Source organism: Myotis yumanensis, unplaced genomic scaffold (genome assembly GCF_028538775.1).
Source record: "Myotis yumanensis isolate MYYU_CA2020_CCGP unplaced genomic scaffold, mMyoYum1.0.hap1 SCAF_2, whole genome shotgun sequence".
Lineage (NCBI taxonomy): Eukaryota > Metazoa > Chordata > Mammalia > Chiroptera > Vespertilionidae > Myotis > Myotis yumanensis.
In genome coordinates, this window is record NW_027223753.1 from 73,213,208 (window position 1) to 73,227,375 (window position 14,168).

The 14,168-nt window shown below is 34.4% G+C and overlaps 1 protein-coding gene across 2 annotated transcripts in view; it reads left to right on the forward strand.

Annotated features, from left to right (window-relative positions):
- DCDC2 (doublecortin domain containing 2) overlaps positions 1 to 7,117 on the forward strand; it is a 189,677-nt gene extending 182,560 nt beyond the window's left edge. For both annotated transcript variants that reach the window (XM_070405644.1, XM_070405645.1), the window contains one exon: positions 2,255 to 7,117. In XM_070405644.1, coding sequence (XP_070261745.1) covers positions 2,255 to 2,359 — 105 coding nt within the window. In that variant the 3' untranslated portion in view covers positions 2,360 to 7,117. The remainder of the gene's footprint in view (positions 1 to 2,254) is intronic.
- Positions 7,118 to 14,168: the final 7,051 nt, after the last annotated feature.

Consider the following 14,168-nt stretch of genomic DNA (forward strand, 5'->3'; position numbering starts at 1 on the left):
TGACAACCCAGTATGATGAATGGGGTCGTCTTGATTACTTATTAGTGATTTATCTGTTTGATCTTTCTTAGAGAGACCAAGTTTAGTCATGGTAAAATGCAAAATGTTTTTGTGGCCAGGTTTCAGGAACCAGTACAAAGTTGCCTGTAATCTACTGTATGGCTTATGCAAAAACATTCTTAAAAAAATTATATATATAGATTTCAGAATGAAAGAGGGAGGGAAAGAGATCGAAACATCAATGATGAGAAAGAATCATTGATCAGTTGCCTCCTGTATGTCCCCGGAGCTCCCAACCTGGGCATGTGCCCTGACCAGGAAATGAACCGTGACCTCCTGGGTCATAGGTCGATGCTTAATCACTGAGCCACACCTGCCAGGCTGCAAATACATTCTTAACAACTAAATGAAAACACTCAATGTGTCTCTCATCTTGACTCAGCATGAGGTACTCATGGCCCTATTCTATAAGAAATTTCCCATATGTAGTTCTACATGGTTATTAAAATTTAGCTAAAATTTCTATTCTGAGGTTGTTTGTAGCTAAATTTAAAAAAATAATTCAGTCAATTACATGATTCCCTTTATCTCCATAAGGAAACAAAATTAATTTCTCTAGGAAGGCAAAAGAAAAAAAAATGCTTCTCAAAGGAAGCAAAATCTCTTGTCTGGGGACTCATATAGGAAACACAATAATGCAAAACTGTCATGAAGTTCTTTGTTATTATAGTAGCCTTTGATGAATGCTTAGAGCATAAAATCAAAGTATAAATTCTATGTGGGACAAAGATAGTAAAATCCAAGTATGCATTTTCCCAGTAGCCTAGCTTCATTTAATGTTATGACCCAAATAGGTTTTTATAAAAGTGAAACCTATAAAACCATCCCATAAAATTAATTTTAAAAATAGGCCTTTCATAGGAATTGGGTATCAGTCAAAATCAAGGTTATATGATTTGAAGAACAAGTATTAGAAGCATATACCGAGGGTATGTATTGGGAATCAGATGAGCAAGTGCCTGATATGTGGCTAGTTAGGGATTTTAAGGACTCCTCACATGCCTAAGACAGAGCAGTTACACTCAAGAAATTTGATCTTTTTTGACTCTCTCTCTTAAAATAATATTTTGTTTTTATACTATTTGTATTACTATAGGTACTCTAAGCAAACCAATTACATGAAAAGCCAGATTTATATGAATTATAAAATATACATTAATAATTAGAATTTTCAAAAGAATTCTTTATTTATAAAATGACTAAAAATTTAGTTCCCCATGTAACATTTTGTTCCACATAACAGTTCTTAAGCAAAGTGTGGTAAGATTGTAGGAAACAGCAGGAAATATATAACAAATACACAGTAACCAACTGACATTTGTTGTTCTTGCACTGTGTTCAAGATGCTGTTTGAGACACTTCATGAGAGTTATTTGAGAATGTGAAATAAGAGATAGTTCTGGTAACGTTTTTTTTTTTCTTTTTTAGAACATAAATCATGGCCGGTAGGGGTGGGGAACTCGGAGCTGGTCCTGTTCTCCCCACACAGGTGGCCATTGGGGGCTGTAGAGCCTCCAGGATTCCATGGAACAGAGATTGAGAACCTCCTAATTCTAATCTTACCCCCTTGGCTTTCAGACTAGTGGGGAAAGACAGACTAAATAAGATAATATCATTAATAACATAGGAGAAGTCCAAGTGGCAAGGACAAAGGCTGCTGTTGGAGCAATGCTGCCTCTGTGTTTTCGTATCCTGTCCTGCTTTTATCTGCTTGATATTTTATGCTACTTGGTACCATATTCACAAAGAATTAGTAAGCTCTTGTAGAAAACTAACAGAAGAACAGCTAGTATGGGACTGGATTAATGAGACATGAGGGTAGAATTGCTACATGCTTCTCTTCCCTTTTCTCTGAAAATGTGAAAATGAAAAGTATAAATATGCTGTTGAAAAACTCAAAGGGAAATAAAGGAAAACATCAAGAAAAATAAAGCCTGTAGCACAGGAAATGAGTATATGCCCTCCTTAAGGCACAGAGTGGGTTATGGCTTCAGAAAGGGCTTCTGTACAAGTGGTGTTGGGACTGGTGTCTTCACTGGGTGATGATAGACTGAAACACAAAGGAACCTGAGGAACTGGTCTTAGTTGAATATTTATATAGCTGAATGGAATATTGAGTAATTTTTTCCTTGTAAGTTTTATTATCTTTGTAACTAAAGAGCTAAATATCTTGTTTTGATCTGTTTTCCTCCAGGTTGACTTAGACCCTCAAAGACCACCAAGGCCAGAAGTAAAAATCACTGGTCCACAAGAAAATGAGGACAATGAACAAAACAAAGACTATGCTGTCGTAGCATAGATGATTTTTAAAAAGAGAGTGTATTGATTATAAGAAAAATGAAGGGCTATAATACTTGAATAATAAGGATATAGCCCTTGCTAAACATGATGTGACAATACGGTTGAAAACTACCTACTGAATTTTAAAATTAGAGATTTATTGGAAAGACCAGATAACTTTGAATAGCTACTAAAGGAGAGTGACTTCTCATTATGGGATGTGTTTTTAGAAGTCATTTAGAAAATTAAGAGATCTAGATGGAGGAGAATTTGACCTGGAAGACAGTTGGGTACTTGTTTTTGTAAAGGATGAAAAAGAATGGAATTACTCCTATTGTATACTTTTTTAAAAATTTAGAAGTGAGATTATTAGATGGCAGCCTATGCTAAAGCACTTATCTAAGAAGGCATAGAATTTTAAACGATAATAAGAAAGCAGCTTAACAATAACCCACAACCATCGGAGGAAAGCATGTACTATTTTTAAAGCAATAAACTATTCAATAAACAATTTATAATTTAGTTTCAGAGATAATTTAGAAATGGCAGTAGTTTAAAATGTTTCCATGACTATTGTATTCCATTCTTTCTTCCTCCTTAGCCAAAATCCACCTTAAAAGAATTAAAAAGAAGGCAAGATACTCATTTTGGAAGGAGGAAGTATTCATTCAGTGTATTAGTGATTAATATTGTTCCTCCCTTAAGAGCTTCAGGTTTTAATCCTTGTGGCTTTCATAACACATAACTCAGGAAGGAATTATAAAAGAACATCCAGTTATGTTACTGAGCCTAGATTGATGGTTTGCAAATTCTGGCATTCTATGGATTTTCAGTGACCCAATCTACCTTTACCAATAATATACCTCTATTCTTCCTCATGTTAGGGAACTCAATATTGGCTGTTCCAAAGATTGAATTTGCTCCCATTTTTTACAAAAGGAAAATGTAGGCTTATGAAGAATCTGTCACTGCTCAATTTCACTTGCTTTTTGCCTTATTTCTATTAGGACTGCCTTGTCATATTTTGTCCCTAAGGATATCAGCAAATATTTATTTTCAAGCCAGTTATATTTAGACTTTCTAGCAGATTCCTTTCTGTATAATTAGAAGTTATCTGATAGAAATTGTTGAAAAAAAGTTTTAAAATTATCATAATGAAACCAGTTCCAATTACTAGTTTGTGGACTGATTATATTTACTCACAATTGCCTTGTTAGGTATATATGGAGAAAAGCATAGTTGTATTAGTTTGTTTTTTAATTCTCAAGAGATAAGGCAGTTTTTCCTTAAATATAGAATTAATATATTTTTGTAATATTAAAGAATATTTTTGTTATGTAGAAATTATAAATTTGAAATTTAAATTGCTAGTGCTTTCATATAATTCATTATCAATCATAAATTTAAAATATTTTCCCTGCCAGATTATATAACCAACCATTTGGAGTCAGAGTAGTTATATAAAGTACTGAATAATGCTATAGAAAATGGATGTATTTTTTCTAGCAGCTATTTTAATACTTTCCACAAATAGGAAGTAGAAGGAGACACCATAATGTATGTAACAGTATTGGAAAGAGACAATGATATAAGAGTATATTAATCTGGGAAAATAAATTATAAATGGGGCACTATATTTCTAGTTTAAAATCTAGACTGTGCTGTCTACTAATAGGTGTATTTTTTAGATGAGACAATAACAGCACCATAGGCTACACGCAATAATCTTGTGCTGCTAGGGAAATGGACTACGTGTTTTTTTAATGTTAAATTCCCATACTAGTACTGGGCCTGGGGTTAATTATTTTAAGTCATTTATAAAAATAATAGATTAAATATAATAAATTATAACTAATTGTCAAGGTTATTCCTTCTCTTTTCTTTCTTTAATGAGTTTTTTCTTTCTCTTTTCTTTTTTTAATATCAATATTCTGTGTCTCTTTTTTTTCCCTTTCCATCATACTATAAAGCTTAGATTTGCAGGAACCTTTTGGGATCATCTTAATGGAAAACAATGTTATTTTACATTAAAACCCAAGTTTGGCATTTTAAATATATTTCAAGAAGGTGATAGTCCACAATAACTGGAGAAAAAATTGAAAAGTGGGGATGTGGTACTTCTCTTGTATATGCGTATAAACTAGAGGGGATGAACAATTAATCACTTTTAAAAAAAGACTGAAATATGCTGTCTAACCATGGAAGAAATCATTCACAGAGAATGAAAATTGTGGACACGATTTTGGAGATGACTGTAACATAAATAATGAAAGTTAATTTACCTTCCAAATGTGGAAATTTGTGTGTGTGGGGGTATGGTGCTCTCAGTGGCCTCAGAGTAGCTCCACAAATGGAGTCACTGGCAGATTTGAGGCCATTATGCGAGTGAGCAATAGAGATCTTTGTTTGGCTTTGGGTATTGTTTTATAGAGAGAGGGTGCTATGAATATTCGTATAGCTTTTATGTGATAACCAATAAAAGGCTTTAAGATATTTGTTTTTAATGATAGATTTCAGTTTTAATTTTATGGAACTCTTATTAATCTTAATTTGGTTTGTGACATTCATAAACAAGTGGTATGTTGGTTGAATTGGAACATTAGGAGTTCTTCAGATTAAATAAGGGAGATGTTAACTGAAATCATTTTCATAGTAAGGATGTTTCACCTGTTTTAGGGTCTGTTAAAATAACTATTGAGAATTCATGGGCTTCTAGTTATAAAACATGATACTATGACCATAAGGTAATTTTCTTACTCATTTTTTTTCCTATGGCCATAGGGTGACTTCTTATTTATTAAAAACAAAGTTTGTAATTTTAAACATTTAGTTAAATTTACTAAAACATTTTTGGTTATGTTTTTGGGGAATATTTGAATGCCAGACTCATATGATGCTCCATGCATTCTGTCTAATTCTGAGTGTTAGTTCCTGCTATCGTCTATAAAAGACAGAACTAGCCCATACATGTGTGTGTGGCTTGCAGTCAGCCAGCTCTCTCTGTAGGCTCACAGTTGTGAAGCCATACTAATAGAAAGTTATTCATACTGATTCTTCCAACTTATAGCTCATAAGCCAATATCCTAGAAAATTTCACTAAATGACCTATGTTCTTCACAAAAGATGAAGTTAATTCATCCAGGAAACATTTGAGTTTTTAAATTGTGGCTGCAGAACAACAGGAGGGCATCTTCATCTTATTTACTGACTCTCCTACAGAATTCGCTCTATACGTTCATTTTTTTTTTTTTTTTGCTCAGTATGTAGCAAAAACAAAATTTCAGAAAGTTGAATAGATTAGTTGCTAAACAGAAAGCATGACATCTGAACTTGTGCCAATCTGAATAGAAATCGACTGTATAGATATACACATATAAATAACACGTACTTGTACAGACGCACTCACACACTTTAAAATACTGCAGAGGCCTCTTCAGGCACAGCGTTGTTAATAGAGGAAGTCTCTTTTGAGAGAAGCAATGCATACAAACACATGGGGAAGAAATGCTAAGAAATGACGTCTATCATGGTGCTTTAAGACTTGGTTCCCAAAGACTTTCAGAGATATGAAGATCTTCTCAAAATAAGAAAGTTATCAGCGTTTTAATGAAAAATTTATTCCAAGGGAGGGCTAAGTAGATATATAGACCCGTTTTCCTGAAATAACTGCAGCATATAGTTCTTTAGTTATTTTGTCATCACTCTTACGTACCATACATGTTAGGCACAGAATGTTTCATACCAACACAGATTCTGTCAGAAGGTAATTACTGCTTGTGTGTGATTTACATAAATGTATAGAGGACTCTTTGCTAACAAGCAGCCAATTCATTACAAATAGAACACAACTAGACCACTGGCTGTCTAGTGTTGAAGTTCAGAGCAGAAGCTTTGTAGCTTCCTTGTGTACATGTGGTGTCCTAGAATAAACCCATTTTTTTTTTAAAAAAAGGTTAGTCTATTTATTTAGTTTTTGTTATTAATATCATATTTTTTTGGTAAATACTATAAGATTTTTGCTTTGCAGAAAATATCCTGATATATGGATGGGTCTGATTTTTGTTCTTACCACATGAAATTAGCATATTTCCTACCATGAAGTCTAAGTGACTTGGATGCAGAATGAAAGTGTGTCCCCACAAGTTGATAAGGAAGAAAAATACTGTTTATGAAGAAGTATGCCATCCTGTAGAATGTGTGGAATCAGGACAGACTTTTAAAATGTCTGGATAACCATAAAGCATCTATCAAATCAGGAGGTAATTAATGGAGCTAGTTTCATTGATTCAACTTAGCTTAAATCCATGAATAGTACCAAATGAATTATCTGTAGTTTCATCAGCCTAAACCACATCGTTTAATTGAGTGTTTGAGTTGTGTCACAAATGCAATGGCATATGAGGAAAGGGAATGCCTATAGTCAATTTTAGAAGAAGTTTGGAGAAAATCTAGTCTGTGTTTTTGCTTCAATGTTTTTCTTGTGCTTTAAATCTTTAATATGTACAATGATAATGAGTGATTATCAATGTAAGTAAAGATTAAGTTGAGCTCATGGTTTTATATGATTTATCTTTAGAATTTCTCTTTGTAAAGAAACTTGTTGGTTTTGATCAAGTTATGAGCATTTAGGTTTTTACTTCTATGTCAGTGCTCACTCTAAACCATTAAAGTTCATTGTATGTTATAAGTAAATATATCTGTGTTTTTAAAATTTAATGTGTCTGGATGGTATATTGTTTATGATGTTGTGTTGCTAATAGTTCATGTATTAATTCTTTGTATGACATTTTTCACAAATGCTATAGAAACTTTTTGATTTAAACCATGTAGAAATTTAGCACATTAAAAGATTATTCTGTTTCTATTTGGCATGGATATTAAACTTCATTATATAAAGAAAGCAATTTGTATATCTTCATATACATGTTTAGTTGGTAAACATTTTAGATATATATTTAAAAATCATTGGTTTTTCTTTTATGAAATGGTATTAGAGTGACACAGGTCCATAAATTCTGTTATAATAAATATATCTTTAAAAACAAAGAATAACTTACCCACATTACACATTATATATAGATAGCTATAGGAATAAATTTACAATTTTATGAAGATATTGGCTAAAATTCTGCTTCAGTTTGTGGAATATTCATTGCTTTCATTCCATTGAATTAAAGTAGTTTTGATTTTTTCCCCTTCATGTTTGAGAAACGAAAGCCATTAAATACAAGATTTTTGCCTTCTTGATCTTGATATGTAATAACAAAATACGTGTGATTTAGGATACTAACTAAAGAGAAGACACTACTGCACCTCTTGTGCAGTTGACCTTCCTGTGTTTGTTAAATAAGACTGAAAAAGCAAACCTCCACAGTGAAGGAGGCATCTATATTGCCAAAGTCAAATCTCTTTAGACTGTGTGGCTAATCAACATTAGAAACTTCCCATAATCAACAATGACGGTATTGGAATTTCTCCAAGGTATGGTAAAATAGCTAGCATGCATTGGTTATAAAATTCTTGCTTATGAAAATAAACATATAGTTTTGCAGGTCTCCAAGTGTTTCTTTTCCCCCTAATGGGACTTTAATCTGTTGACTCATTGCACAGGTCTCTCAAATGCCAACACATACTCATCTTCCATTAAAGAGACAAATGAGGCAGGAATGGCCTGCACTTCAAATGCATTTGTTTAGTAATAACAAAGTTGGCTTAAAAAACAAACACCCACCCCCACCACACACACACACACACACACACACACACACACACACACACAAAACACACACACACAAAACACAAATAAGGCATCTCCCCTTGACTTCATTGTATTTGTTCTTTTTGGCTATAGCCCTCTCCCATCTCCATGAGCAATCTCAAACACAGTCATAATCTTAACAACTACCTACATGCTCATGACTCTGAAATCTGGGCCAAACTTCTCTTCCCTGAGCGCTCCAGACCTGGGTATATAAATCTCAGTTGGATATTCCTTAGTTACCTCGAACTCAAATGTTTTATTTTTTGATAATATGTTTCTATTCTTACATTAGAAACATCTTAGAATAGAAACATGTCCTGGTTAATGGTGCATCTTACTGCTCAACTAGAAGCCTGGGAGTCATCTTAAAGTATTGCCATTCTCTCTATGTCAAATTAGTCATTAAGTTTTATGTTGTTTATTTATCTAGTACTTAGAAATGCTATTTCATTGTTTATTAATAAGCATTTCCCGCATCTTGATTTTTGGCCTGAGGGTTTTTCATTTATTCACATGCTTACCTCATTTTTCTACTAGGTTTTGGGCTTTTTGTTATTGCTTTGAAGGGCTTTTTATATATTCTTCATAACCGTAGCTGGTTATGTGCTTTACCAATATCTCTATCAGATTATGGTTTACCTTGTTTGCTTTTCTAAAAATGATATTAGCCTAGAGAAATGTTTTCATATTGATGTAGTCAAATATATTAATCTTTTTATAATTTTGAGGGTTTTTGGAGTTTACTTAAAAATTTGTCTGATTCTCAATGTCAATTATATTCTGTAGTACTTTCTAATTTTTTTAAAGTTTTGCTTTTCACATTTAGGACTTTATCTGTCCAGGCATGTATTTTTGTGTGCACTGGAGTTAGGGGCCTAATTTTCTTATAGTTCTTCATATGGGTAACAAAATATCTTAGCACTATTTATTGAACATGCTGTTCCCCCCCCCCCGGCCCCCCCGCTATTGATTTGTAGTCAGAAATAAATCAAATTTTCATTTGTATTTGGGGAAGTTCTTTACTCAAGATTGGAGGAGATTCCTATTATGGACTGAATTGTGTCCCCCCAAATTTTTATGTTGAATTACCCAGTCCCCCATGTAACTGTATCTGGGGACAGGGCCTTTGTGGAGGCAATTACGGGTAAATGAGGTCATAAGGGTGGAGCCCTAATTCTACAGGACTAATGTCTTTATAAGAAGAGGAAGAGACACCCGAGCTCATGGAGGAAAGGCCATGTGAGGACACAGCCAAAAGACATCCATCCACAAGCCAGGAAGAGAGGCATCACCAGACACCAAATCTGCCAGCACCTGATTATGGACTCCTACCTCCAGAATTATGAGAAAAAAATAAATATCTGTTGTTTAAACCACTCAGTTTGTGATATTGTGTTATGGTAGCCAGAGCAGACTAATCCAAATCTCCTTGCTGAGTCCTAAATTATATAATAAGGATTTATTTATTTATTATTTTTTGGTCAGTGACTATAAAAGAGAAAATAATAGTTTAGAATTGCCCCCCCCACCCTCCCACCAGAACTTCTCTTTGTTTTACTCTCAAGATAACATTAAGTTTTTATCCACATTGGTTTCTTGGTCTTCTCCTAGTGAGCTGCTACCCTTTGAAGGGGATTAGATTGGAGCTGTATTAGTGAAGTGGATCCAAAGAGGGCTGCCTGCGGTCCAGCTCTTCAAATGTAATCTGGACACTGCTTCTTCCCCTATGTGGTGACTATTCTTTTATACCCAGGACTAGAGGCCCAATGCATGAAATTCATACAAGGGGCTCGGCCCTCGCAGCTGCAGTGGCTTGCCTCAGCCCTTAGAGCCCCGGCTTGGTCCGAAAGGTTGCCTGGAAGGTTGTCCAGAAGGTCATTCAGCCATCCGGTCTAATTAGCATATTGCACTTTTATTATTATAGATAGTTTACAATAGTGAGATACAATGGGAAACACGTCCCATCTAAAGTATTGAAAGGCAGGGTTCCTCTCAAAAATAAATAAATAAATAAATAAATAAATAAATAAATAAATACATGCAAAAATGATCATTACAATGTGCAATATGAACAGGCATGTTGTACTCCCATGTTTTATCCCTTCCTTTTTTTTGTAACTTTTAGATAATGATCTTTGGGGATGGGAATGACCCAAGTCTAGAGGTACTAGCTCTCCTTGTGATAGCCTATTTAGTTTTTGTATTCATAGATGAAGGAAACCTTGTTCATAAAAGATGGTCTATAGAAGAATATTTATTTGTAGATTCTCTGGCCTGATATTCTATTTCCATTTTGTTTTACTAGGCTCCTTTACCAAAACTTCACTAAATTTTAAATGATGATAGCTTTATGATAAGTGATGCCTGGTTAAGTGAAACTCCCTACTCAAGTAAAAATATTTTTCTCACCCAGCCAGTGTGGCTCAATGGTTGAACATCAACTCATGGACCAGGAGGTCAAGGTTCAATTCCTGGTCGGGGCACATGCCCAGGTTGCAAGCTTGACACCTAGTAGGGGACATGCAAAAGACAGCTGATCAATGATTCTCTCTCATCATTGATGTTTCTATCTCACTCTTCCTCTTTGAAAATCAATAAAAATATATTAAAAATATTTTGTCTTTTTACTCATAAAAATTTAAGATCAACTTGTCGGGTTCTGTGAAAAAGCCTGTTGACATTTTTACTAGAACTGCATAGGTCTTTATAATATTGAGATATCCCATCTATAAATTTGAAGCATCCATTTATTCAAGCCTTTAAAAAGTCCTTCCAAAAATTGGTATAATTTTTAAAGTAAAGATCTTAAACATTTACTTCCAGATATCTTTAGTTCTGTGGCTATCATGAATGAAATAATTTTTTAAATTGTTTTGTTTTTTGATTATTTATTGATATGTAGGGTTGGCATTGATTTCTATAAATTGCTTTTCTATTTAGCACCTTGCTAAACTGTTATTACAAGTGTTTTGTAAATTTCTGTAGGATTTTTATGAAGACTATATTACCTGCAAATATAACATCTTTTTCTGTTTCCATCTTAAAATATTTTTTCTTATTGAACTAGCCAAAACAAATTGAATGGAAGCAGTAGCACATATTTTTGTCTTCCCCTGACATTAAGAGAATGCTTCCAGTATTTAACATTAAATGTGATATTTACTTATATTTTTGGTAGATACTTTATATCAGGTTAAATTGCTCTTTTATTCCTAGTTTTCTAAGAGGTGTTTTATTTGAAAATTCTGAAAGGATGAATGATTCTGAATACATTAAGGTTTTTATTATTATTTTCTTTAGTTTTTAAAATGTTGTGAATTACATTAATTTTTTCCAAGTGTTCAACCATTCTTACATTCTTAGATAACTATGCTCATAGGCTCCTATAAATATCATGGGCCTTTTGGTACCACCTTAGCTTCTTGGTGGTTAAAAAAAAAAAATCTATGCAAAATAAAAATCCAATCTTGCAACATTCATAGGGTCTCAAATTTATGTTATCCATATAGTATGGGATGCCTAAAACAAAGGATGTACATAAAAGAACCATGAGACCTCTAGGGCAGTGGGAAAGGAAATGTAAAACCTCTACAGAGACACTTCCACACCCTGGAATATAATCATCTCACACAAAATAATCCACAAACGGCTCCCTCCCCAAAATGCTATGCAAGTCACATAAGGAAAGGACCTTCATGAGGTCAAGGCAACAGACACAAGTGGGGAAACAGACACCCAAGGAAGTAAAAATAATAACTTTTAAAGTCTTATGGGTCTTTAATGAATATTTAATTTAAGTATGTTCAAAATTATTAAAATTATAAAATGGATAGAAAACATAATAAAAGAGCAGGCCCTCATAATAGACAAAAGATCAAATTTGAAAAACTAAGTAGAGCTTCTAAAAATGAACACCAGTCATTTTTTTCCAGCTTTACTGGGGTACAATTGACAAATGATAACTGTATATGTTTAAGGCGTGTAATGTGATGATTCGATATATATATATATATATATTCCTATTAATTCTTCTACCAGAATCAAGCTAATTATTTTCTCACTTCTGCAGAGGAGAAGATAATAGTAGTTACTTTGTTGACCTGGAGGATGTGAAGAGAGAATGCAATTACAACACTCAGCATAGAGCAAGCACAACGCAGCTGTTAGATATTATGGTTATTAGCTTTCTGACTTGGTTTTTGGCACCTTCTTTTTAAAGCTCTGCCAACTTTCCCTGCCTTCTTACTGCTTCTTTACTATCCACCTTGGAGCCAGAATTGATTTTTCTTGGGGCTTTGCCATTATTGATAAAAATACTCCCCAAAGCACTATTCATCTCTACCTATATTACCTTGGGCTGGCTAGGTTCACAACCTATTTCTAAAGCTGCTATTAATTTTCAGGATGTGTCATGTAAAGATGGGGAAGATGGGTTGATGGTGATGATGGTGTATGAGTGTGTGGATGTATGAGAGTAGGATGGATCAAGCTCTTATTGCTTGATGTTCTTCATGCTGGTGTTGGTTTTTGGTAAGCTTCACAATATTGAACACACAAGCTGTTTTACGTGTGAAATTCAGGGGTTTTGTCTTTGTATTTACCTGGGAGACTTAATTACTGTTGATTCCATCCCATGTGGAATAGCCATAGATGAATGCATATTGGAAAGTTTCTATTATGCAATATGGTTATCAGCATTAGGCTTCCTCTGAAATACTAACGGGTAACCAGATACCTGTTTGGACATCATGTTAGTGTGAAGTCTTAAAAATTATCATCTTTGTGTTTAATAAAATATTTATTGCGCTCCCTGCAATGTACAGCACTCAGCCTCCAAGCTCCACCTCCCCATCTCTCTGCATCTGCACCTTAAGTGGCTCCACACAGTGAGGGGCTCACCAGGGAGCCGCCTGCTTTCTGGTCCTTCTTTGTGTCTCTGAAAGTCAAAGGAAATAAAATAAAGTCAATGATGATGACTTGGGCTGTTCAGATGAAGAAATGCAACTTTGCCCTTCATTTCTAGGAGTGAAATTTTTAAGTCCACTGAGATTATTTCAAGCTCCGTGTTCTAATATTTATTTTCTGAAGAAAATTTCCTCAGAAGAGTATCTGGTTACTAGCCACGGAAATTGCTTTCCTCTCTTTGGCTGGAGACCATCATCCTCAAACTAATTTCCTGTTTAGTGTTCAATATTTGAAAGCAGGAAATTGTCATAATAAATAGGAAGCTTGAGATGATGGTAGAAGCACATTCAGAAATTTGGTTGCTCAGGAAATCATTTTTGCCTACTTTATTAAAAACCTAGACCTTATTTAGCATTTTTCCCCTCATTATTATTCTCATCAATAGCCATTATCAGAAGCGCTTTATTAAATATAGAGCTCTGCTTGGCACTATGAGGAAGGGATTGGGTCCCTGTCCACTAGCAGCTTGTAACAACTGTAAGAACAAAAATGACAGTATTAACTTGATACTTAACTCTTGCTAGACACGCTGCTAAGCATCTTAGTTGGTTTTTAAAAAATTTAATTCTCATAACAGACATATGAGGAAGGTACTATTATTACTTCCATTTTATTGAAGTGCATGAGACACGAAGTCAATAATTTGTTCAAAGTCACATGACTGGTGCATCAAAGAGTCTGGATTCACCCCTTCCCAGCTTATGTTATCAATGTTCTACTGCTTCAATGATCTAACCTGAAAAACTGGAAAGCCGAGAGAGTGTGCACATATAGACCAAAAATATCAGTGTGGATGTATTATCGCACACTAGACGTAAGCACATTTTGCAGGATGAGGGTGAGGAGGAAATTGGGGGAAATGCATTTTGAGTAGCAATTCTTCTGTCTTTAAAAAAGTGAACTTCTACAAGGAGACTATGCATTTTCAACTTGATTGAAGGAATAGGGTGAGGCAGACAGGGAAGCAGCCTAGGTTCTGCTTTAGAAAAGGACACAGTTGGTTGGGCCATCTGGAGAGGTCGGGGACCCAGTCAGCTGGTCTGCAGGAAGCCAGGTCAGCACATGGAGGAGACCCAGCTCCTGGAACGGGCTTGCTCAGCCA